This window comes from Tyto alba, unplaced genomic scaffold (assembly GCF_018691265.1).
Source record: "Tyto alba isolate M040663 unplaced genomic scaffold, T.alba_DEE_v4.0 Super-Scaffold_29, whole genome shotgun sequence".
Classification (NCBI taxonomy): domain Eukaryota; kingdom Metazoa; phylum Chordata; class Aves; order Strigiformes; family Tytonidae; genus Tyto; species Tyto alba.
In genome coordinates, this window is record NW_024881303.1 from 11,838,557 (window position 1) to 11,865,319 (window position 26,763).

Consider the following 26,763-nt stretch of genomic DNA (forward strand, 5'->3'; position numbering starts at 1 on the left):
TATGTTTTAATTTATAACACAAAATAGTAGTTCTGGTTTTATTCTTCATATAAGTAACATTCAGCCCTGGTCTGCAGGAAAGATTCTAGTTTCCATATAACATGGCTGGCTTGAATGGTCACACTCCAGGGCATGAAGTGTATTTCAGGAACACAAGGCATTCAGTAAGACCTACAAGCAGTCTTAGCATGACTACCCTGAGTGGAAATCACACAAATATATAAAATAAAAGCAAACCAGAGATGCACAGAAAGTTAAGTATCACTAGTAACTATAATACACAGGCTGCTACTGTTCCTTAATTAGTGTCTCATTTCCCCAAAAAAACACTGATTCTGGATCCTGAACTGTATCTTACCTATTGCTCTTCATCTCCAACTCATCGAATGACTCAATCAAAGACACTGCTACTTCATACATTTCCTTTACTATCACTGGTTCCTCAATTCTTTGAGGGGGAAGCTGTGTGGAGAAGAAAGTATTGGGGTTAACACAGTATAACAGGCCAAAGTCTAGATCACACGTGTCAGTTTGTTGAGTGCTTTTTGATTAAAACTGATCCAGCACAGAAGCTGTACAAGAAAGTAACTTAATCTGGAGCATTCATTACCTTCTAAATAGATATCTTCCTTCAAGCACTCTACCATTCTAATGATAAAGAAACACTTCTGATATTTACTTAAGATAAGCACTAGCCCACAATCCATTCCCTAATGTTTGCAGAACATACTCCTTATCCAGAAGTGTTAAGCAAATGAGGACATTAAGCACAGGATGACAAAGAGAGGAATTCGTACAAGGCAGGCACAATCCTCACAGGTGCTACAAATTGATTGCCAAATCAATCAGGTACCTCTTTCTCATTTAAATTGTCTTTGCATTTAACGGATCTTTTGTTTTAAGTCATACTGTGCCAAAAAGCTATGGTTCTGTTGTACACAATATAACCACGATGATTCTATCTATACTGTTTTCCAACATTCTGTCACAAACTCATGGCTTTAATATCTAAGTACACAAACCATCAACTCTTTAGAGAAAAGACAGGAATTTAATCACACTTCAGTTTTTAAAAAATAAATGCTTAACAAACTAGACATGCTCTGGGAATGGTCTATAAATATTACATATTTTTACCTCAGAGAAAATGGCTTTCCATCATTGCTCACCTTTCATTCACAGGGCTTCTCATCATTCTAGTGGAAACTCTGTACTGGACTAATTGCTGTCTCTAACTTTTCTAGACTTGTATTACAGCATAATCTGCTCTTCACATACTTCACATGATTATAAATCCTACAGTCAAACTGCATTTCTCTCTCTCCTATTACACCATGGAAGTTCTTTCTTCTTTCTCCTCCCTCCACTCAAGTGAAATATTTACTTTTACACTTTTATGCTAGCAGTTTAAGTAACCCAAGATTCTCCCCCAAAAACAATACATTCAAGTGATCATATATGTGTGTGTACGCTTTAAGAAATCATATTTTTGCACTAGCTAACAAAGCTCCATTTTTACTTCTATGCTCAGCCAAGTATTTCTCCTAGCCTAACATTCACCTTCACCTGTTGCTTGTTACACTATGGTAGTATTTTATTATTCAAATACAGCTTTATTTAGGCTTAGATTTCTCATTTTTATTTTTAATGAATGGTACTATATAATTGAAGCAACAGTGAGAACTGAACATTTGTGCTTTAAGCATAACATTTCAGAAGAACTGGACTGCACAGTAACAATAAAAATGCAACAATCAGTAGTAATTGGCAAATACGTGCAGATAAATACCAGCATAAGGTAGGATACAGCTGTAGCCAGGGACTTAACAAGGATATAAAATGTAAAGAAAAAGTCACTCGTGGAAAGGAAATCAAAATGCAAGCTGAATGGCCAGAAATAATACTTAAGGTTTATACACACAAAACTAAGATATTCCAGGTTTTTCTGTAAAAGAAGCAGAAGGTATTTACCAATTGTCCACATTTCACAGAGATTTGCTTTTATTTTAATCAAGCACAAAACTAGGATTACACACTCCATTTACCATATAAGCAAAAGAAGATTCTGCGCAAGTTTTCAATGGGCAAAAAAGCAACTGAAAAGGATATACTGATCTCATTGGAACACATCACGTGTACTGGTAAGAGTATCATTCATATAACGTGTCCTTCAACTGTCTGAAGTGAGATGAAATCTGGTAAAACAATGTGTAACATAGGCATCTGAAGATTACAAAATTTGGGTACAAGCAGATGGTGTATTGGCTGAAATTAACCACCTGGACCAACTACTCTGATCATAAGAAAATAGCTATCTTCCATTGTAATGCTGCTAAAAGGTAAACATGGCCCCAGGTCAGGAAAGGCATTCCAGGAGTGCCATGTGTCAGTGACACTGTACAGAACTGCCCCCCCCCCCCCAAGTGACTCAGGTCTTGCCAAAGTTTTCAGCCAGCATAATTGCCAGCCTTTGAAATAAGAGAACTCTTGAAGCCAACAGGTACTCAGTTTGTGATGCTGGGGAAACAGATTAGGACTAACAATACATCTGCCATTCTTACCAGGTTTTAAGGGGATCAGCTGCAACTTGAACAGAAGCAAATTATGACTTCGATGACCAGAAGACTGAAGAGACTTTCTTGTAAAAGGAGAATAGCAATGGCTTACCTTACTAACAAAGCAAAATGAAAGCCAGAAAGAGGTATTATCAAAGTGTAAATAAGAATGTGGGAAGGAGAAGAGTTAATCTAAAAAAACCCCAAACCAAATAAAAAAACCCTACAGTTTTGACTCTAATATTTCAGTCTCTCAAGGTGTTACTGGGAGAAAAGGCAAAAGAAGTAGAAGTGTCATTTCCTTTAATTCTTTCCCAGCTCCAGCACTGGGGCTGCATGTTCAAGGTTCAGTGCCAAAACAGTTTTAACCTGATCTGAAGGCTGGCCTGCAACTGTACACATTTGACCTAGTAGAGATGTTTCAGAGAGCTACAACTGCAGAAAACGGAACTGTCTCAACTATTAAAATGAAGTCAGTTATTCTTCTACCAGTTTCCCTTTCCGAGAGGGCTCACGACAGAATCATAAAAGCCCTACTGCTAGGACCAGTTTGGCAATGCAGATTTAGATCGGCTTTTGCAATTGCAACCTCAGTTCTTGGCTTTCCAACCCTTACCAGACCAGTCAACCTGTAACACTATATCATGTCAACCCTGGGATGCCTTGCTATCTGCAGAAAGATTCCTCTCTGAAAACCCTGAGAAAATGATCCCACTTTCTTCTGGCAGAGGATGGATTAGAGGATCAAAAAAATCCATCTGTAAGAATTTTACAATGTTCTTAATAGCATTTTACACCCACTGTAGTAATGCTTTTCCAATGAAGCTTCATTAGTCCATGAGAAATCACAGACAACATTCTAGCAGTTTTGAGAAGTAGCACTTTTTCTTCACCAGTATGTGTGATAATCTAAGGAATTTATGTTTTCTGGGCTGCTCAAACATAAGACTGCTTGGTTTAGATTACCCCTGCTTAAATCTGTCTTTCCAACTTTCAACTGCCTTTTCAAATTTCAATTTTCAAACTGTCAAATTTGCCTTTTCAGCTTTTTTACTGATTGTACCTCTAGTATTCTGTAACATGACAAGGCTACCAAATCACTTCTAATTAAAGGTAACAATATGACAAACAGCAAATCCAAAAGCCCAGGTAGAGTTGACTGCAGAATACAACATAATCAGAATAGCTTTTGGTAGCAGTTCACTGTATTTCACCTGGACTCTGACTTCAGGTCCAAGGATATGAGATAGTTTTTACATCTGCAGGTCAAAAATGGAAAAGTTTTTTTACCTTAGGTAAGAAGTAGAGACATGAGATTTCATAGATTTATTGCTGAAGACTAACACCTAGACTCCCCAGTTGCTTACATTTTTAAAATCTGCTCACAGAATTAACTGTACAATTAATTTGCATTTGATATCTCCCATACTCTACTACAGCAATAAGCAAGCATTTATCTAGCTTTAAATTTGGCTAGATACAACCTACATGCATTTCTCCCAATAACACTGATTCCCTGGGGCTTAGAGGGTGTAGATATGACAAAATAATGATCCAGTTAAATATCCAGAACACTGTGCTTACAAAGGCCATTATGCCAAAAGAAAAAGAAACTACTTTTTATAAACCTACTCAAAAAATTCAACAGTACCACCTATAAATGACCCAGTACTTGGGCATGGGTAAGCTAGTGCTACACTGAAGTGTTTCTCCCTTCCTTCCCTCTTATTTTCATGTTTTCCTTCAAAAGCCTTCCTACAGAGTAAAGCATTTACTGCAAACAGGCATACAGAAGAAAAAGTAAGGACTGCCATTTCTGTTTATCTTTCAAATCTGAACTGATACCAGTGAATTCCCAAATTATCCAAATCAGAAGTTCTTAAAGAAAATTTTTGTTTTCAAGCATAGTTGTAAAACATTATCACCTACAGAGACAAGTCATGTATTAAAGCCAAGAGTTCTGCAGGATTCATAAAAGAATTCTACATTTATACAGGGACATCTAATTAGTTTAAGATTTTTTGAGAAGGGAAAAAGGTTTGTACCTCAGCAAACAAGACAAAGGACTAAACTGATTTCAGTCAAGATGCTTTTAAAATGAATGAGTTATGATTTATATAATCTGATTTTCTAGTTATTAATTTTAAAATCAAAAAGAAACTTGAAAAAATATGTTTGTCTAAAAATCAAAGACTGCTCTTTCTTTTAACTTCCATATTCTTTTATGTGAATTTTACAGGCTTTTATAGACAAAAATAAAATATTAACAACTAAAGCTTGAAGCCTGTACCTCAAGCAGTTAACTGGTTGTGATTTTAGCGTGATAAAAGATGTGCCCTTGCTTCCATATGGCAGCTTTAACTCATTAACTGCCTTAACAGTGAGGGTCTGCTTTCATTTTCATTAGAGTTATATAAGTCAATCTTAGATCTTCCATGTTTTTAAGTGTTTTTAAAATAAAGCTACAAGAGCACTTATGTGCTTCTATTGTTGCCTTAAGGTATTCTTCTCCTACTAAACAACAGAATGGCTATAAGCTAGGACAACACAACATAAAAAGATGAAAACTGTATTTAAAAAAAGAAATAAAATCAAAGCTTAATGTTCATATATACAGACAAAAAAAATAAAAAAGGCGTAAGCACTGAAAGCAGTATCTTTTGTCCACAATCTCCGAGGTGAAAGGTGTGGCAGCTGACATTCAGCTTGAAGTGCAGCTATGACAAATGCAATTTGATTGAAGTAGACTTCTCACTGAATTTCTTAGTTGTTTCTTGTCATCTACCATCAAAAATCTTTTACAAAAATCACCTATTAATCTCCTCCATATCTATCTGAGCTGCCATACTAATGTATAAAAACCGATGGGCCAACCGCTATATGCATTTAGTTTATTTTTTTGACTGCATTAAAACTTGAACAGTTGACAGCCTTTGATTTTAGCTTGCTTGTGTTGAGGCATAATCAATGTTTTATTTCTCTAGTTTAGTTTCTTCAGAATTGAGGGATGAAAGCTAAATAACAACAGTATATTCACATACTGCTACTTTTTAAGTTCATCCCCCGTTTTATTCATTGTATTAACCTCATAACAGTATTCTGAACTATCAAAACTGACCAAAAATTACTCCCATGCCTCAGTTATTTTTAGAGGGGTTGTCACTAATAAACCCCAAGTGCATTTGTTCTACTTTGCTTTAACCTGTTTATCTCTTGCATTGGACCATAATACTGAAAGAGTTCAGACACTCAAGTAAATTCCTCTACAGCTGGTTTTCAACTGTAAAACAAACTCCTATTATAAAACCAGATACCAGATTAATCCAAACTTAAATTTATTCCTTCATTATCGGTTGTCTACGCAGATACCTGCAATACAGTAACACGTCAGGAGCTCTACAAACAAATATACTTCATAAACTACAGATTGACACAGCAAATGAATCTTCAGCCGTTACTACCCTCCTTAGGCATTAGAGCAGCAATTCTCCAGTGCAGCCATATAGGCTGTTAAGTGGCCACCAGGGATTTGGTGAGTATCTATTATTCTAACATTTTCATTACTCAGTATTACATATTTACCATGGTGGTCTACATGGCTACAACGGAAATATGTTCAGAACTACTGCATAACAGCTCTGGGACTATTAAAAAAAAGAAATATTAAAAGGAAAAAATTGGAAACACATAGGCCTCAGCTGATAAGAGAAGCCAGCTTGACAACATCAAACTTCTATTCATAAATGCTTCTTTTCTGATGACTCTCTTAATTTCCCAGCTCTTTCTACCTTTGACACATAACAGCAACATGAACCAACACAGGAAATATTCCCCAAGTTTGTCAGCTGTATTCAAAGAGATCTATAAATTCTCGTATGTTACTGTCTGCACAGACTTTTACATAGTTCATCTTGAAGCAAACTACTAAACAAAATGCCACATACTACTTAAAATTCCCTGTCCTTTACATTCCATTTCTGTCACATGAAAGAAAAGCTAGGCTGCTGGTAAGGAGACCCCTGTTTTACTCACATGCTAGTTCTTAGTATTGTAATGTAAAATTGATTGTGAGCTTTCAAATTGACTATTCCAAGTTCCTTCTTACTATGTCCAAAGAAATAAAGTTATAGTTACAATACCTTGAAACGAACAGTGTGCTTCAAATCATCAAGATAATATTCTTCAATTGCATAAGGTTTGCCTTCCACCTTAAATACACAGGCTGGATTCAGACCATTATGAGCCGGAAGTGCAAAGTAATCAGCAAATTCCTTACAGTTGATGGAAGCAGACATCAATATTATCTGTTAAAAATTGCACAGCAAATGTAAAACATTAATTTTAACAGAAAATGTCATGTTATGCTGAAATCTCCGCTTCTTTCTTTATGCTAAAATGGTCTAATTTTGGTTACTACAGGTATGTATCCTAAGCACACTGAAGACAATCAAAGCTGAATGCTCAAAATTGCCCAGGTAGCATGTGAAAAAAGGTAAGCACTTGTAAGGCAACAGCTCGGGCTAGATGCCTAGGGCAGACAACGTGGAAAACTTTCCTCTGGTAAAAATTCAACCTAAAAACTTATAGCACTATTCCTTAAGCTTATGATCTCTTACATGGGCCTCAAAAGAAAAAAAAAGTGTATAGTATTTCCAATTCCTGTTTTACTAAACAGTTAGAGTGCCTTTAAGTCCATCAAAAGATGGGCTGACTCTTATAAGAGCAGTAACTGTAATTGTAACGCAGCCTTAAAAACATTACTATAATGATTTTTAAATACGTGAAATAGATTTTTCTCTCAGTTTCAATTGATTTCTGCAACTTAAGAGTCTTAGGGATCAAACTAAGCTCCTTGCTCTGTTTGCTGACTCTGACAAGATTCTTCACCTGTATTCACTTGAAGAGACGAATAGAAAATTGCATTTGCTACCTGGTGGCATCTCTTCTTTCAATTATTATGAAATTCAGAATTTACCACTGTGTTGTTTTCTCCCTGATTAAACAGCATGTGCAGAAGCAGGGAAGGGAGAAGAATGAAGTAACTTAGTGGCTATGGCTATTTACTCTATAACCCCTCTATTTGGCATGTGCTCTCACTGCTCAACACAGCCAGATGGAATAAACTACTCATCTTCAAAAAGGACAAAGAGCCAAGGAATTATAATGAACTGTTTAGTGTTCAGTTTCTTTTATCTTCAGGTCTCCTGAGACACTCTAAGCAGTACTTGTGAACTGGGACATGGTCAGTCCTCTTCTACTTTCCTGACGCCTTGCACGAATTTGAAAATAGAATGAAAGAGAGACATCAACATCCAAAACAAAAATGCAGTGAAATACAAGAGCATCCCCCTTATGAAGTGACAGGCAGGCAAGCTAACAAAGTGGGCATTGTACCACTATGCTCAGCTCCAAAGCACATGTAAAAGCAAAAGGAACACATAGAGAAGGCAGACTAAATCATGAAGTCATTTAATATGATCCTGAAAGGAGAAATCTGGAAGGATGTAATTCTGCAAATACATGAAACTTGTCCCACTACAGCATGACCTGTTTCATGGCTCAATAGAGAGTGGCTCACCTCTGCTAGGAAAATAAGCTAAATGTAACCTTGCCTGAAGGTTACTGAAATAGAATCCAATCTAAATTATCCTAACTGCAGTTATAGGCAAGGAATATTAAATTACCTCTTCTTCTAGACAATTTTTGTAATTTGCACTCTAATCTTCAAGAAGTCCTTCCAAACTGGAAGGAAAACCATAGGTTCCTAACAAGAGTGCCTGAAGGATCGCATTACTAAACCAAGAGTTTGATGTACTTCCAAAGCAGAAATTCTACAAGCACCTATCACCAATATGGCAGAGGAACACACTGGAATAGAACAGTCAATCAACTGTCTGCTCTGTGATCTAAAAGCAATAACCTGCACCAGCCATCTGCCAGAAAACTCAGCATAGTTGGTAGGTGAGCCACACCTAGATCCTGTCCTCCGTGTGCCAGAAGCACCCCTGCCACCCTGTCAGTTGATGCAATGTTGAATTACCTGCTACTTCTAAGGTCTGCAATATCCGGATTAGGAGATAAACATCTCACATATATATTTCATATCACCCTGATTTATATATATATATATATATATATATATATATATATATGTGTGTGTTTTTTTTTTTGCCTTAAATAGGCCTCCTTACACCCTTTTGTTTCATTAACCCAGTGAGGCTGGGATAAGAATCTTGCATTTTCTAAAGGAATTTGCCACACTATCAGAGCTCTTCTTTCAGTTTTTCAAATGAGACTGAAAAGGGATGAAGTAGGAGACATTGGGCTTAGTGTATAGATTCAAACTGAATTACCTGTTCCGCTCCACTAAAACGCAGCAATTGAGATCAAGAGTTCTCCCCTCCCCACCATAAAAAAATTCAGCAGGACACATACACCCCCCCACACACAAATATAAGACTGTCTCAGATTTATAAAATATTAACTGTCACCTGAAGAAACAACTGCAGACAAGGATATAGAAGAGACAAAGTATTGCAGTGACAATTTTGATAGATTTAATCAGAATAATAGAGGAAAAAAAAAATCTTTCAGGAACCTATAGAAGAAAAATGTTTTCTAACAGAGAAGATGGTAGGACCTGTATGGTTTCCTGCCATTGACACCAACCAGATAAATTAGCATCAAGGGCAAACTTCACAAACCAAGTATGATCAAATTATTTGGTATTCTTGGTAGGCAGAGCCAAGTGCTAAGAAAGGCTGAATAGCTTCACACTACTACCTCTGAATTAAAAGACAAGTGAGTTTTCTTATCAGCAAGAAAAGGGATAAAAAGTAAAAGATGTGAAGTGCACACACATGCCCTGTGCCAAATGGGAGAGCACTTTCAGTGAGAGCATACTTGGAATATCTAAAGACAAAGTTATCCAGGTTTGAATCAATATGGTGGATTGTACAGAAGAACACAGTTTCCCTTCCAACAACATCAAAACCAGAAAATGTAGACTCAAGTTATGCCTGCTTTGAACAGAACATTTCACATGAACTGAGGGACTTCAGGGACACATACACTCTCTCAGAATTTCTGCAGTCCCAAATAGCTGCACAGAAATATATCAAGTTAGCTTAACTCTATCACTTGTATTTAATTTCTTCCAATTCAAGAGTTCATTACTTTGAGACCACAAAGACCAAGTATGTCATGCTAAACCTCTGCAAACTCTGCTTTAGTACAAAGCACAATTTCCTAACGTGCAGAGAAAAATCTCAGCCATATTTTACTACCCGTTCCACCTAGAAATTACAACACAGCATTTCTGGTTTTCTGCTCTTTTTCCAAATATGTTATCCCATTTAAAGAAAAGGCTCAATATTTTGAATAGTTAATACTACCATATTTAACCAAGGATAGGCACTGCCCTCAATACCCAATACATAATTCTAGTCAAATACTCATCTTGCATTTTTTAGCCTTAAGCAGACTTTAGAAACTAATGCGTTTTAACATCAAGAAAAAAAAAAGTCTCTTAGAAAACATCATAGCAGCCAGGAAAAGAATGACCTTTAGCTTGCTTGATTATGAAGAGTGGCAAACCAAATAACAGTTTAGTAAAAAATAATGACAAATTTATGCTAAGTTCTTTAAAACATGCCCTTTGTAGATCAAAAACATGTAAAAAATTATTCTTACAAGAAAAAGTAGCAGATATACTTTGAACCTACCTTTACAGACTGTGAATTTGTGCGCAACAGTTTACGGATCACCAAGAGTAAAAAATCCATTTCATCTGTACGCTCATGCACCTGGAAGACATCATCCACAATTTAAGTTTCATTATTTCATGCTCTTTTTGACAATCTCTTTCTTGGCTACTCATGTTTTATTTTTGTAACTTGGAAAAACAATACATTTTCATAGAAGCAAGCACACCTTTTAAGACTATGCACATCAATCACCTTTTAGAATCCACCGGTGCTGTTCAGATGACTATAGCATTCCATGAAAACCATATGCCACTTAAGTCACAAAAAATGTAGAATAATGACTGGAACACCCATCATGAGCTCTAGCGCCTAGTTCTCCTAGAGTTGACAATAACACCTGAAGTGATACTAAAGTTGGGTAAGTCAGCTGTACTGCTAAGATCAGAAATGATCCAGGCAGGGTCTATGTTGGCTTGTCTAAAAGCAAAGCAAATTGAATAGACGGCCCTTGTTCCCAATAGCTTCTAGCTACGATCAAAATGCACAACTGCTTCTTAAAATGTTATTTTCCACCCAATTCTTTATATATCCTAGCACCTGACTTTTCTCACTGCTCCTTGCAGTTCAATAAACACTTCTCAACATTATCAGTTATGATCATAACTCTTTCTTGAATTACTGTTTAAATACATTAAATGCAGTAAATTTTTCTGGAGCTCATTATCATTCATCACCTGTAAGATAACTAGCATATTCTAACATAATATATACTTATTTCAATAGTTCCCCATTATGAAACTTTTTTAGCTAACGCAGTTTTCAAGCTGACAACAAGGTCTTGCTGTAGGAAGTAATGACTTTCTGACCTAAGTTTGCTTAGGTATGTTCCTAAGTGCCTGCAATACTCTAAGAAGGCTGGGACCTGCAATTAAGGAAGTGGAGAACATGTGGTTGTTAAAATGGTTACTACCGGGTCAATAGAAAGATATGTGAGATAGATGTGGGGAAAAGAATGGCATATGGGGAAGAGAAGGGACTAGAATTTTAGCTGGGGAAGCAAAAACCACATACACTCATGAGAGCTAGGAGCTGCTGAATGAAGTGGTACAAGCTGATATCATCAGTTCAAATTACAGCACCCAAACGGACAAGGTTTGAAAAATCCCTGCATAATTCTGTTCTCCTGCAAAAGGGGCCAGAAAGCTTCACTCATCAATTTTTGTATCTAATCAATAGTTTTAAAACTAAAGGAACAATCTAACACTTCTCTATGTATGTGTATTCTATTGGTAAACATTTGCATCTTGCATCTAATCTGTCTTTCCTCATTTTTGGCTTAAAAATGTTCAGGTTTGCAAGACTGCTAATATATTAGAGTGACCTCAAATCTTTCCCATGAGGATAACTAGTACAATTCTTTAGGATTTGGGTTTTTTGTGTTCTTTTGTCTGTTGAATGAACTCTTAGAGTTTCTTCACACAAAAATTTGTTCAATCTTTTCCAGGTTTTCAACGCACCATTTCAAGTACAGTTATGACAGCCTTCATTATTACTGCAATAGTCTAATGGTACACCAACTACTATCTGCCTGCTCCTCAAGCATCCAAGAATCAAAGCCACTCTCAGCCACAATACCATAGCAGAATAAAAACAAAAAGCAGCATTAAAAAAAAAGGAACAAAATAAAACAAACCTGTACATGCCAAGATTTAAATCCTACATCTTACACTCTTTACATTCATGGTTTGTGAAAGCACAATTTCACACCTGACTGTGGTTAACAGCCAATAACTGCTTACCACAGAAAATAAGCATAAAAACATGTAAAAATACACAAATTACAAAAACCCTACAAGTATATTTTCTTTAGCATTTTAGTGAAGTGACTGAAATAATAATGAATACATGAGTGGACTGAAAAAATCCCATCAGAAGACAGAGAACTGTCAGAGGGCTATTTAGTTTTTCAGGACATGCCTGAAGAGTAAAGACTCTAAGGGCAGTAATAACCAAGTGAGTAAAAACTAGCTGCCTCCTCCTAATAGGCCTAGCTGGACACATTCTTGAAAATGACACAGTGGATTTCAGAAAACATTTCAAGGCACTCATAACACAAGCTAAGCACTCCCAAAAATCCTCATCCACCCTCAGTTCTAAACTTTGTTGCTCAAAGGATCACCAAGACAAGCCCATTTCAAGAAGCGTTAGCTTAGACAGCTTATACAAAGCATCTTTACAAGTAAATGTCTGCATTTTTCTGGCATTGTAAGAGAGAATAAGGTTTTCTTAAAATGAAATTTAAGTTTATTTCCACCAACTTACTTCATCAATAAAAATGTGCGTGAATTCAGCGAGGCTTTTGGCACAAACTATTTTCTGAAGAAGAACTCCAGTTGTCACATACAACAACCTTGTGTCCTTTGTGGAGATGTTCTCTAAACTCACCTAACAGAAAAATAATATAGATGGGAACAGGTATTTCATGTATTTACAGGAACATGCATTTGAAAGAACTCCAAAATGAAATATAGTGTAAACCCATCAAAATTACTCTGTTAAACTTGTAAAAGCCTCTGTACAAATGCCCAGAACCAGTTAACCACAAATATTTTCTTTAGGATAAATTAAAAAAAAAAAAAATTGAAACCCTGAAGTTATAAAGTAAAGGATCAAAATTCCTTGCTGGGGGCTCTAGCCAGAGAAGATTTCTTCAAAGGTTTTTAGAAGTACATACACGGGTCTTTCCACCAATATACAAAGCAAGAAAAACATTTTGCCAAAATATAGTTTGTTTACTGGACAGAAGAAAAGGAAAGAGGTATAAGGTATCATCAAGATCAGTCAACTTATTCCTAAGAGGAAATTTCTACAACTCAATGTTAAATAGCAGGGGTTTGATTTCTAAAATACTTCTGTAACTTTAGCTGCCCCAGGTGCTACCTACCCAGGCAGGCAGAGCCATGACTATCTATCTTTTCACTTGGAGCTTTTACAGCAGCTTAGAGCAGACTCTACACTCAGTTGAGTCTACACTCAACTGTTCTACCTCCACTTCTGTTCAGCTCACAAAAATGCATGCAGAACAATCACAGCACATCCACATATACTGTCCTGAAGACAGTATGGAAGCACACCACTGTTTTATGTCTAAGATTCATTGGCTTAATGAAACAGTTTAGCAATTTTATGACTAATTAATTCAAGGTATAAGATCATATGAAAGACTTTATGTAGAGATTACTTTGAAAAAAAACTAAAAACAAAAACCTACAAAACCCACAGTGATTCTACAGAATGATAACTGGAGGCTATTAATACTGGCTTAGTTAAAATTTGAGATTATGTCAGAACATTATTTTTATGGAATCATCTGGAGTGTTTACCTCAAACTTCAGTTGTGTAAAAAAAAAAGAGAAATATTTTTTCCTACTGCAGTATTTGTTGTAGATATATCAAAAGACACTGATAAGATTTGATACTTAGGCAGAGAACAGCATTCAGTAGGGATGATGATAAAGATCCCTTTGATGGGAAAATGAAGCTGAGGTGTCTGTGTAGCCCTGTAATATGGTATTGCTATTATCAGTAACAGGCCACAAGCTTTGTACTGAGTTTGCAAGGTCTCAGGACTAAAGCATGTCAGGTCTGCTCTTTGAGCTTTTCTTGATCTGCCTTCACCTTTGCTTTAATTGGTCTAGATGTGACAGCAATTTAGTGTAGTGTACAGATATAGAGATCCAGTATAGTAGAAGAGACCGTGGAAAGTGAAGACCAAGGATGTGGCACAGAAGAAAGCAAACGTGGGATAACAGATGAGGCAGAAGCTTGGTACTGCAGACCCCATGCTATAAACAACTCTATAATGGTCAGTTAAAACTGAAAACCTCTCAGACTTGGAACTGGACAAAATTAATTTTATGGGTAACAAAGAGAAAACATCTAACATACATAAATAGCGCCATATGCAGTACCTTTGGAAGTAACCTGGAGCTGCAGGCCAATGAAGAAAAATAAAGCTGTAAATGCATGTCAGAAAACATATATACACATGATCCTAACTGGAAAAAAGGAAGGAAGAAACAAGAATAAGAATGAAGAAGAGCGGAAGAAGAAACCAACATGTATTCCTCCCAGCAAAGGACTCCAGAAGCAGACAACTCTCTAGGAACATCCTCCCACCACCAACACCCATGTGAACCCACTAGCCTTCGGACACAGAGAAGCTCATCCAGAGACAGCTATTATCAAACTACCAGTGAAACAACCATCGCAGCAGTTTACTGCGGTTACTAACAAAAAGATGCTTAAAACACCAGTATCTGTGTCAAAAGATGAAAATAGCATCCAGTTTATAAATGGAGGGGTAAAACTGAGTTTGAAGCTGAGATGAACAAAATTAAAGGAGAAAGTAGATTTAATAAGAAAAACTAGTTCAAGTTTTTCATGTTAAGAAGAAACGACAGGATCTTCACGAAACAAGCTGGCCCTAAATGCATGAAAGTTTCAATATAGCTGGCAGGTAAATGTATTAAAGTCAAACAATCAAGTATGCCAATTAAGGAGTTTAAAGGAAAAATGATAGAGTATAGTTCTCCTACAACAATTTCAGTGATTAATAATATAGATTTATCTAATTATCAGAATGTAGACAATTTTATTACTGTTGGAGTTACACTAGCATTTATAGTTGTTCAACTTTAAAAGCTTAAAGATGACAGCTAGAGACCTGCAATTCCACTTCAAAAGCAGATTCTCAGCATTTCTTCAGTATGTTAGATATGCTTAGAAGTAATTGAGAAAGAAGATACAGTACTTTTTAAATAAGATTTGAAATTTTCTTATACCTGGTATCCTACAAATCCTCCTAGTCTCCACGATCGTTCCTTGCTAATCCACCTGGCAATGCTGCTGGCACCAATTTTCCGAGGCTGGGTAACAGCAATGTTGCAGTAGATAGATTGTTGAATGCAATAATCCAAAATATATAGTGGAACCTGTGTGCTTTTACCACTTCCAGTTGCTCCTTGTACAATCACAACTGAATTGCTTTCTATCAGAGACACTATCTGAAACAATTTTTCAAAAAAACTCATAAATCTACAAAACAGCTCAAAATAGATTTCACACAGATTTGAAATATCAATAGCTTCCAGGCCACATATAAAATCTCTGTAAAACACTCTGCCGCATTTTCTATCATCTCCTAGGCATCTATAGATAACTGAACTCGTAAAACATATTAGAAGATCACAAAAAAGAACATGGGCACACGCTTGCTTACATATTTTACATAAATACCTATAACCAGAAAGCGTAACAGCAATCAAATGTTTCTTCCTCGAAGAATTTTTATACAATGGTTTTGTACAATGAACAAAGGTTTTGTACCATGCTTAAAACAGGAACAGATGTTTCCTTCCAGAAAAAAAAAAAAACAAAACAACAAAACAAAACATGATTTTCAGCTTTATTCCATAATGAGAGGAAGTACAATGAATTACCTCTTCCCTGTGTTTCGCTATAGGCATATCCACACATTTATGGTTAGTTATTGGTATAGATGTCTTAGCACTTGATTCACACTGAGACAATGAAGTATCTAGGCATAAAAATAACCAAGAGTAAGTTATTTAAATAGAGAAAGGGAAAGACCAACAGGAGAATGTATAACAGTATTTGAAAATCTAATTTCTATCAAATTTGAATTATGTGCTTTTGAGCATTAATAGAATTAATAATTTTTAATATTAGTAGATTGAAGAGATTTTCTGTGTTTATGCACTTCTGTTTTACTGGCAGCAGCTCTGCAAAACACTGCTTCTTGTGTAAGTCACTGTCAGTGTCAAAGATGCATAGAATTCTGTAATTCTATATGCTTTTCTCTAGAAAAATAGTGGTTTTGTACAGTTTGCATCACAACTGCCAGCTATACTCCTGTTCCCAGGAACTTTTTGGACAACACTGAAAAAATATGACTTATTCACATACCCACAGGTTGTTTCCCCTAAAGCCTATTGGATCCACTGTACACAATAACCCACAATTTGACAGGAAGACCATGATGTTTCTATCACTTGGCAATTAAAACAAGTCTGTTAAGTATCATGATGACCCTTCAGTGTGATACTACATTCTGCATTGACTTGGCAGGAGTTAGTCACCATTATCACTGGATAATACAGGACAAAAATCTTACTGCTGTCACAAGTTGCTGCTCAGCAGCCTGCTGTCAGTTTGACCATGAAAAATAAAAAAGGGACTGAGCAGGTGTGGAGGCAGGTGCAGAGTGGGAAAACCAGGACAAGACTTTGGTATACAACAATTTTGCTAATTACAATTTGGCTAAAAAACCCTAGTATACTGGAAAAAAAAGTGGAAATGCAATTTCATATGGGTTTCACCAGGCACTATGATGAAATTTACTTATTTGCATACATATAATAAAAACTTAGACTTCACTTTTCTTTATGTCATGTTATTTCCTGAAGAAATACAGAGTAGTGGGAAAGAAATCTAGCATTTTTTTTTTTACAATGGCAGTATTTACTGTAAAATAAAGGCTATACTGCACAGTTGTAGCTTTTATTAACACAGTTTGCTTCTACTAACAATCTCTCAGCAGTGAAGCAGAAGCAGGCAGAACAACTTTTTGTCTCTGTACCATACCTGAATGTGCTCCAAACCCCACACTGTCAAGTGTCAAGGAGCACAAATTGAGTTGTTCCCACATTAAAACAAACCCCCAAAAGCTAGGCAGTTCACTAAGACAGTTTCATAAAGCACTAAACCCCAGAGTTCTCCTGAAGCCACACTCTCCAACAAGAAAGGTTCTTTACCTAGATTCTGTGTAGTGCCACAGTCAGAGGTGATCGCTGCACAGTGAGCTACTTAGCACTACTAAACACATACAACACAGAACTTAATAACAGCACCCCTTGAAAATACTAACTGTCCTCCTTAAGATCCTTTTGGTCAAGTTTCTAAATATATTCCCCTGGAAAATTCATATATAGTGTTCTGTCACAGCAACGCTGTACAAAGGCTGACTGGCTTCCCTCTGGCACAAACATGTCACTTCTGAGATGTCAGTAACTCTATGAGTTGACCAATGCTGAAGAAATCTCAAGCTGCTAGGGAAAAGATCCCAGTGTCAGCATATTCCTGCTAAAGCAACATCGCCTTCCCACCTCTGCTGGGTTTTCCATGTAACAACTGCAATTTTGAAAAATGTGTTAAAAGCATACAACAGAAAACAGCAGCAGTTCTATATCAGTGCTTATAAAAAAAGGAGGACAAAAAAATTTAAATGGTAGGATTCACATTATAAGCTTCTCTGACTCCGTAAAAAACCAGCGTATTAAATAAAAAAAAAATTAACCTAAACTTCAATCAAGAATTTATTTTAAAAATACAGAGGAAAAAAATAGAAACAACTAAACAACCACCAGTATTCTTGTACCTGCTCAATGATCAGATCAATTTAATCAATTTTGTGTATCTCTTTTACATTGATGAAACGTAACTTTTTTATACTGCTTTTTATATGCGAGTTCTAGGACACCAATATCTTACTTTCTCCTAAGTACAGGTGTTTGGAAAAAAAATAGCAAAAATAAATGGTCATCCAATGTGCAGAGTTTGAGAACTGGCAGCCATATAACCATTCAGTAGATGCTGCAAGCGCTAAAAACTGTATAGTTTATTTTTTCTCTTTGAGACATCTACTCTGTGCTTAAATTGAAAGAAACATTACTGAGTTTGCCTGGAAAACTAATACCATCACAACTGTGAGACTTCTGTCTAGAGCAGACACTACAGTCCTGAGCCTCGGAGTAAACTGGCAACTTCAGATGAACACTGATGCCACGTAAGCAGCCACGAAAAAGCCCACTAACAAACTAGGGATACAAGCTGTCTCTGAAACCCAGTAAGATTGTTAGTGAAAAAAAGCGTGGGACTGGGAACTTGAGCAATCATATTATAAGACCTCAAACTTTTTTTTTTTTCTCCCCAATAAAGATGTTCTGAACAATGAAGACTCACTGCAGAATAGAAATACTTGAATATTCAATGCAAGTTCCAAGTTTATTCTACTTTCTACTCATTTAAATAACCATTCGACTCTATACCATACAGTATAATTACCTTCAAATGCTGTTGCTTGGTTTGAGTTTTTTTGGGGTTTTGGGTTTTTCATCTATTTATGTAATAAACCCCAAAATGAGAACTGGTCTTTAGAAAAACAGATCACTTCTGCAAATAGAAGTATCTACAGATTCAAGGAGCTACAGGAATACAGACTTATCAGCAAGAAAGGCATGAAGTTTCACTTTTTCAATTGCTTATACTTTCTGGAACATATTATTAAGACTGGGACAACAAAGCCAACTGGTGCACTTTTGTAAAACATCATGCTCAACTACACACCTTGGATTCTGACACACAGAGAATGCAGGACACTTTGAACCTGCAAGCAGTAAATTGAAGAAACATGCAACTGCCCACCACACTGTTTTGACAAGCAAAATATTTCTGTGTATAAGCACCATTAATGTCAATCCAGAGTAACTAATGATACCAATTCCCTTATTCAGTGCAAAAAGAAACTGAAAACTCAGTTATGGGAAAGATGAATTTGCCTGCTCACTTCCTTTTCAATTATTATTAAAGTTCTGTAGAGGTGTGTTAACTGCCGTGACTAAAACAGTCTACTGCCCATGGAAAGTGCAATTTTACAATATCTTGGTTATTTTAATCCACATAGCAGATGTATTCCTTCTGGCACCAGTTTCGTGAATTGAATTTGAAAAGATCTTTTAACACAAGAATTTTGTATTCACCAGTTCTAGGAGAAGATATTGTACAGCTGGATCTTGGTATCTGCCACTAAAGAAATTAAAATGAGATCCATGAAAAAAAATATATACTTGAAAGTACTGGTTAGGTGAGTCCAATGAGATGCATACTACATCACTGATTATTCTTCTGCTGAGCTACAAACACAGAAAGTGATTACAGCTAGCAAGCAAGCTAATGGGAAAGGAAAGCCAAAGGAAACCACCAGGCTCCTACACTGAGCCACAAAGTGTAAGGACTGCACAGTGAATCAGAACTTCAGTGGTAACGCAAAGTACATGAAGTGGTTGCTGAGCGAGCCCTGAAGAGCTTAACCCAGAGCCTGGGCAAAGCAATTATCCTGACCAGAGGAAACAGGCTGAGCAGTTTTCTGTGTCTTGAAGCTCTGACTGCTGAGGGATGCCCCTCCGGTAACGTTAAAATTCCTAAGAAAATACCACATGTAATTAGTCTTTGCTCCTGACACTGCTCGTGTCCATTGCAATCCTGTTCAACTTGCATGTATTTTGAATGCAAAAGCGTTTGGGGTCAAGATCTGTGCTATGATCAATTTCTCTGGCATGCATCTGTTTGGAATCCAAAAACATTTAAGGAACTCTCTAACTTAATTTTTTATATGTCAGAAACCTAATCAGAAACACTATTTAAATTGCTTCTTCTCTGTAACAAATTATATCACCAGGGACCTAGAAGATCCCCAGAAGAGATCCACTCAATGGTGTAAAAATAATGAAGATAGAGGAAAAAAAAACCTGTCATCTACAAAGCTGCATGAAAATACGTGTACTTTAAAAAAAAGAAAAAAAAATAGGAAGTTTATGAATGATTTTAGAAGCTTGCTTAAGAGTAACACTGTTCGTGCATACAGTTTGGAATACCCAGATTACAGAGAAAAAAAAAAAAAGAAATTTTTTTCCCTAGTATGTTCAAAACAGGCAAGTGTCCCATACATATAGCTCTGGAAAGTTCCCCTCTGCACAACATCCTGTGATCTCACTGAATCAACGGTGTGTGTAAGTGACTGAAACAGCCAGTAAAAATCATGAAACTAGACCAACGGGCCAGGGAATAAGAACTGCTAATGATCTACTTGTTTTGGCTAACAGTTGTGACAACGTATTTTCTTCTGCTTTTCTTTAATCCCTTCAACTTCCTTTTCACAGCACTATCATTTCTGCCATGTTCTGTAGAAGCCAAAACTCCAAGTGCAGTTCTCTGATGATCTGTTTTCCTGACAAACAGATTAGACATTCCTATTTGTCCTCTCTGTATAAAAACATATGCTCTTTCAAAGAAATTGGAAAGCACAAAGTTTAAACTAAACAGAACTCCATAAAACATGAAGACACAAGCAAACACAAGAGTTTCAGTAACTACAAGATTTAAAATAGGCTGTCAATTTGTACAGAAAATATCATCTACAATTCATAAAGAAGCAACAGAAGGAGTACCAACTCTGAAACCGTCAGGGCAAATCAGCTTCTCATTTCCATGTTCTGCAGTTTATTTCTTGACTATATTTGTACTCAACACAGCTAGAGTGATAAAGTCTGGTCTAGATAAATCCTTGATCATTTTTGACAATTTTTATGTTCATAAATAGAACATGCACTTCCAGATTAATATAGTTGGTTGTTACAAATGGGTCTTAGAGCTCTTGAAATCTGCTCTTCTCAAATGGTAATATGTTCCTCATGCAGTCTTGTTAACAACATACCCATTTTATAATCCATAAAATTACCATTACAACTCTCATGCTCGCTTAAGGAGCATCTTTATTATATTACCCTAAAATAATATTCCTGAATCTGTCTGCAAGTCAAAATTGATAGTAGTAAGAACCAGTATTTTCTGAGGTTTTTGTGTTACTCTACATCCAGGTGGGATTTGGCAGCTCAGCTTCAGAACACTGTAGGAATCTTCCAGTCCCATCAGTCTCCAGCCTGGTGCGAGTCCCCCAGGGGATCCGGTTCAGCTGGGAGCAGAGCACTGACCGGGAGGCAGGCATCAACGCTGCTCCTGAAGCAACTGAGACTCCAGACCATGACATAGACAAATAGGAAGAGGGGGAAAAAGGGGACCAAGGAAAACATCTAACAGATTAATAATGAGAGTATGCTAATATTTTAGTAATTTTTTTACAGCTGTTTGCTAACTAGAAGCTATTTAATTTATAACTGGAAGGCAGGAATAGATATTAGAAGGTATAAATTTCAAGGACAAACATTTTAAGGTAGACCAAGAGAAAACAGGTGTCTATAAAACAAAGTACTGGGATGACTATGAAGAAATATTTCCTTAAAGGTGTACGTTATAACCCTGTTTCTTCTACAGGAGGAACACTGCTAGCATCAGTTCCATTCAAAATTAAGAAGGCCGCCAGTGCTGCTACATTGATTTGCTAGCCTACCTTAGGCAGAACCTCGATTTAATAGCTGAAGGATATTAAATGATCTACGGTATTTCCTTGAATTAATCAATACCACTAGATTTTTAAAGAAACATCTGAGGAACTTACCCTTAGTCAACTTGTTGCTGTCCTTCCTTTGCACGTAAAGCACATGAAAAAGTAGGGAACACTACCTTCCTGAACTACAACATTATAAGCTTCTCCCAGTCCCTTTATTTCCCTATTTTTACCTTTCAATACCTTCTCCTCTCCCACAAATTTTACGTAATGTCAAGTGAACAAGAGACGGTATTTCATGGTTAAGAGAGATGGCCATATGCACTGTACATGGTGGACAGGCCAACTGCACCTACTGCCTCTCAGTTGATGACAGACCAAACAAATGGCTTCCTCACCTACCTGAGTTCCAGGGGTCGTATAATTTGCAGAAGCATGGATGGACGGTAATTTCTAGAAAGCTTCTCAATTTGTCAAATTTTGGTATATCAGCAAAGGGATACAATAAGTATTACAGAGAATGACATGCAGAACAGGCAAAACACATAAATGTCCTTTTCTTGGGAAATCATCTACATTTACAAATTTGGAAATTAAAAAGCCACAGTAATAGTTTGAAGCTGAGCTGTCCTGACAAGTGAGTCAGCCTCATACTGCTTTTATCAGAGCTCCTGGGAAAGAAATGCAATCAGATTTCTCTCTATAGTCAGGTCAAGGGAAAAATCAAGTATACCCAGAAATAACATGGAGAGAAGAATGGGAAAACAGAATAGAGAAAGACATGAATCCAATGAGCAGTATCTTTTCCTCGCAGATATATTTCAATCATATATCTACATTTATCAATACAATAAACCAGATGTGTGCACGTACATCTATGCAACAGCATTATACGTTCTGGTTTTCAGAAAATAAGGTGCTTACTTTTTAATACCATGCCTTATACAAAACAAATGCACAGACATCATTAAACAAGAAATACACAGTAAGGTTTCATAATTTTGTTTAGGGGAGGAGATGGGAGGAAAGACCAAAGGGAGAAAAAAAGACAGGTATCTGAGTTTAAGAACCAAATAGATGTATTTTTTTTTAACCTGGTTTATAGACAAGCTGATCATTTCCAACTGCATCTAGCTCTTGTGCCTCTGCTCGTCCGTATTTTTCAGTATATTCAGTTCCAACACTCTCTTTGACAGGGAGCCTGAAAAAGAAAGAAATGACGAATGAATAAATGCTTCCTAATCTAAGTCATGGGTATCTCTGGAAGTAACAGCATTATACAGTAAGTTCAGAGTCTTCATGTCATGCAGGAACTACTTCAATGAACAAACTTCAGAAATAAATTTTGTCTCTGCAGTTAGATATTAGCCTGAGGGAAGTGCCACATTAAATCTTTTCGTTTAGATTCTTAAAGATTGAGCTCCCAAAATACCATCCTTCAAGTTTTTAATACCTAGGAATTTCTCTCCTAATCAAAGTCTGTGATTTCTCCTGATCAAAGATGAAATAGTTCTGTTTCACAAATTCTTAACACAACACAGTTGAGAAAATACTTTTAATTACTGAACAATTCCCTGAAGACAGGGGAAGTAAACAGGAATTAACACAGTCATCTCACTGCTTTAAAGAGAAAACTTATTTATTTGAGCCAAGAGAAGATGGAGGAGGGGGAAGGAAAAAAAAAAATGAACACAGTCACCTGATCATTAAAATTTATGGAAATTTATAACACACAAGACAATGTTTATCCATGATGTAGAATGAAGTGGGATTAAAAAAAAATTTCTTCTACATATACAGTGTGAAGAAAATCACATGGATTTCACTAGAGAGTACAAGTGACATAGATACAATGATTGTATATTTATTAAATCACAAATGAACTTAAATGTACAAGAGTTTTGGACACATCAAAAGCACCCTATTTTTTTTTTTAACAATACAAACTAGAAGTCAAAACTATGGGTTTGCACTTTAATTTAAACTCTGGTCTCAGTGTAAGCTTCTGCTATGCAATAATTTCCTAACGCACGGCAAATCTGCTGCTCTGTAGGTATGTATTTGAGACATTTTAGTAAAGGATATTGCTGCAGAAGTGTCTGTTTCTTAACCTAAATAATAAACAGCACTGACTTCAAAAGCAATTAAGCTGAAAACAAGAGATTTTTAACGTGGCACTATGTCACACAGCTCTCATCAGAGAGTAATTCACAATATCTGGATGCCACAGAGCACCCACCTTCTCCAACAGAGCAACTCTGTGCCAGCTGGGCTCTGCTACACACTACTCAATCAGATCAGTCATTATTTACTCCTGTGGGAAACACCAAGTATTTATCACCTACTGCTGTCAACAAACCAAGAAATGGCTTATCCTATTTTAATAATATTTTAGGCATAGAGTTATGGCAATTTTTCCCTGGATCTCACGTATCTCTCAATGTAGGGTTCAACAGGATTGCACACATCTGCACAATCGCTATGTGAGCAACGGCTGCCCACCTTCAGCAGGCTGATTACAACACTTTTACCACTCTAACCCCTCTGAAACAGCTAGGACAGGGAACACTCCACAATAGGCCTGAACACAAGGTACAACTTGGAAAAGTTCATGCACATCATTTCAGACCACTTGTTAAATAGGTTATTCCACTAAATGTATATTAAACACAAGTAAAACCCAAAAATGCAAAGAAGGTAAAGTCCAGCATTCAGTAGTTGAAAATAACAAAATTAAGCTTGGCTGCACATTCTCAATTTGGCAGCATTGTATGCACGTTATACAGATTTTAGTGATATAACCCATTATTTTTAATTTCCGTAAGACTGCAGCCTCACCAAGTGCACTGAACACACATCTGACAACAAAACCTGTTTATGCAGTAAATACAATTTGTCCTTCAGTCCTCCACAAGAAAAAAGCCATCTAAGACAGTAACTGTTGTCATGGAAGAGCAGGTATTACTCAGCTGTCAGAGCCCTGAACAATACCAAGCAAATCAACAAAAAACTTCCCACTAAGGGTTAGAGGCTAAGGGTGAGAAAGGTAGGACTGTGTTCTTCATTTACTGTAAAGACCTTGCAGAAGCATGAGTATTTAAGCAGCAGCTAAAATCTGCTAAGAAACAGTTTTATATAATACCAGAGATACTGAAGTAAATGCTCCTGGAGATGGAGTATTAAGCACTTCAAAACGGGCTCACAGAAATATGTGCTTTTGACCTTTGCCTGTACAGCTCCAGGAAAATGAGGACAGTATGACCTCAGTCATTTTTGAGAGGACGTTATTTTTTTGTTTGGATATCTGGATATTTTCTTTCAGAAATTGGATTTTCTGTCTTCAGAAAACAGCATGCAGTAAATAAGCCTGAGGCTACACAATGAATAAAGAAAATATTTAATAGCCCGTCATTAAGAATGAACATTGCTCACTCAATGCACTGAATCAGGCTACAGTCTTGGGGAAAATCATATGCTACTGGAAAATTGCATATAGGCATATGAAATGAACAAACAACCTTCATCATTTCTCAATCTTTTAATGCTGAACTTTGCAACTTTAGTAAAATTAAGAGCTTACAGAATAATGTTATTTAAGTAGAATGGAAAAAAAATCCTTATGAAGCACTCTGGTGCTCTGGTAAATCATCAGAACAATACAATCCTGTTAAGTAGTCATTAATACGCCATCAGCAGGAGGTATCATCCTATACATACCTAGACAAACAGAAAGGGATGGAGCATTTTTCTAATGAGTTTCAAACATTTGATGACAGCAGAGGAATGACAAGATTAAGAAAATTCAAATCCATTCCAGGCTAGAGAAGGACAACACTAGTAATGGGACTTTTCTGGATTCTACTTATGAAGCATGTGTCTGTCCGATACACCGATTACCTCTTCCCTACTTCTCTTGCCTCTGACACAGTGAAAACTCACATTTCAGCACACCTGCCCTGTTCTAGTATATATTCCTTAGGCTTTCCAGATTCCAGCCTTGGTGCTCACCCACATTTAAAATCCCCCAAGTCTCTTGATACCCCAAATACATTATAACACTGGCAAACAACAACTTTTCAGCTGCTTATATGAAACACATTCAGAGTCTTATGAAATTAAGAGGCAGTAGAAAGCATTTTTGTGACTAACAATTACTGAAAATTTGAAGCCATCAATTTAAGGAAATGCAGAAGACTACGTATGTTCTGTTTTTTCTTCCTTCTCCCTCATTTAAAAAAAGAAGGTGAGAGTTTGACCTTATTCCAATCAAGGGCATGTTTCATCCTCAAAAGCAGCCAGATTTCTGTGGCTGAACCTTCAAACATATGACAATATGTCCACACTAAGCAGACAAAGGCAGACAACATTATAAAGCACTGAGAATATGATCAATCAGTAATGTTACCCAACAAGTAACTCTTGATATGTCCTAACATTTTAAAACATACGCCAGCTACCTAAAGGTGTACACATCCCAAGGCCTACCTATTTTGGAAAATACTCTCAGAAGCAGCAGATACAGAAACTTTGAGCCTGATAAGCAGAGATCAGTAGGAGGCTTGCTATCCAGGAAAAGACGTAGTACACAGCATGCCTCTTCAGAAGCTAATTAACACTGTTTCTTATGAAGATAATGGAATACTTTGCTTACTCCTTACCATGTGGTTTAACTACTATAACATTTTTCAGAAGTGTGACTGATCTTGGTACATATGATCTCTTAAACAGTTGATTGGGCAAATCTTAAAATATTTCTTATTTGTGTTTAAAGGAAAATTCAATGTCAAACAAAATTAAATACAACTGCCACTTCAGGGGATTACTGAGGGGGAACACGGTTTAACATCAGAAATTGTCGACACATCCAATTGTAAATGCTTTCAAGTACACTGAAGGTGCCTTCGTTTAAATAAATTCAGCTAGAGAAAGGTCTTCCTTTTCTTCAAGCTATAGAATGACCTCTAGTTAGTCAACAAAACCATCATAACAGAGTACACTTGCTAAATTTTTTCTATTAGAGCATTTGAAATATTAACCAAGGCATTTTTGCATACACTTACATTATCAAAAACAGAATCAATTGCCCAATCTCAACCGTAACTCTGACATGTCATTTGTTTGGCTCTTCTCAGTGACATACTCTACAATGCCAATGCATACACTGAACACCACTAATGTCTCTAGAAGCAATGCTTAAAAATGCCTTATTAAATGAACAGTCTTATTCCCTGAAAAAATA

At 36.5% G+C, this 26,763-nt stretch overlaps 1 protein-coding gene across 5 annotated transcripts in view; it reads right to left on the bottom strand.

Moving 5' to 3' along the window:
• Nucleotides 1–26,763, bottom strand: part of TDRD9 (tudor domain containing 9) — an 86,485-nt gene that overhangs the window by 43,810 nt on the left and 15,912 nt on the right. For all 5 annotated transcript variants that reach the window (XM_042799200.1, XM_042799204.1, XM_042799202.1 and 2 more), the window contains exons 2-8: nt 22,619–22,725; nt 15,763–15,860; nt 15,106–15,327; nt 12,584–12,706; nt 10,280–10,360; nt 6,695–6,859; nt 359–462 (exon numbers count right to left, since the gene is read on the bottom strand). In XM_042799200.1, the coding sequence (XP_042655134.1) occupies nt 359–462; nt 6,695–6,859; nt 10,280–10,360; nt 12,584–12,706; nt 15,106–15,327; nt 15,763–15,860; nt 22,619–22,725 (900 nt within the window). The remainder of the gene's footprint in view (nt 1–358; nt 463–6,694; nt 6,860–10,279; nt 10,361–12,583; nt 12,707–15,105; nt 15,328–15,762; nt 15,861–22,618; nt 22,726–26,763) is intronic.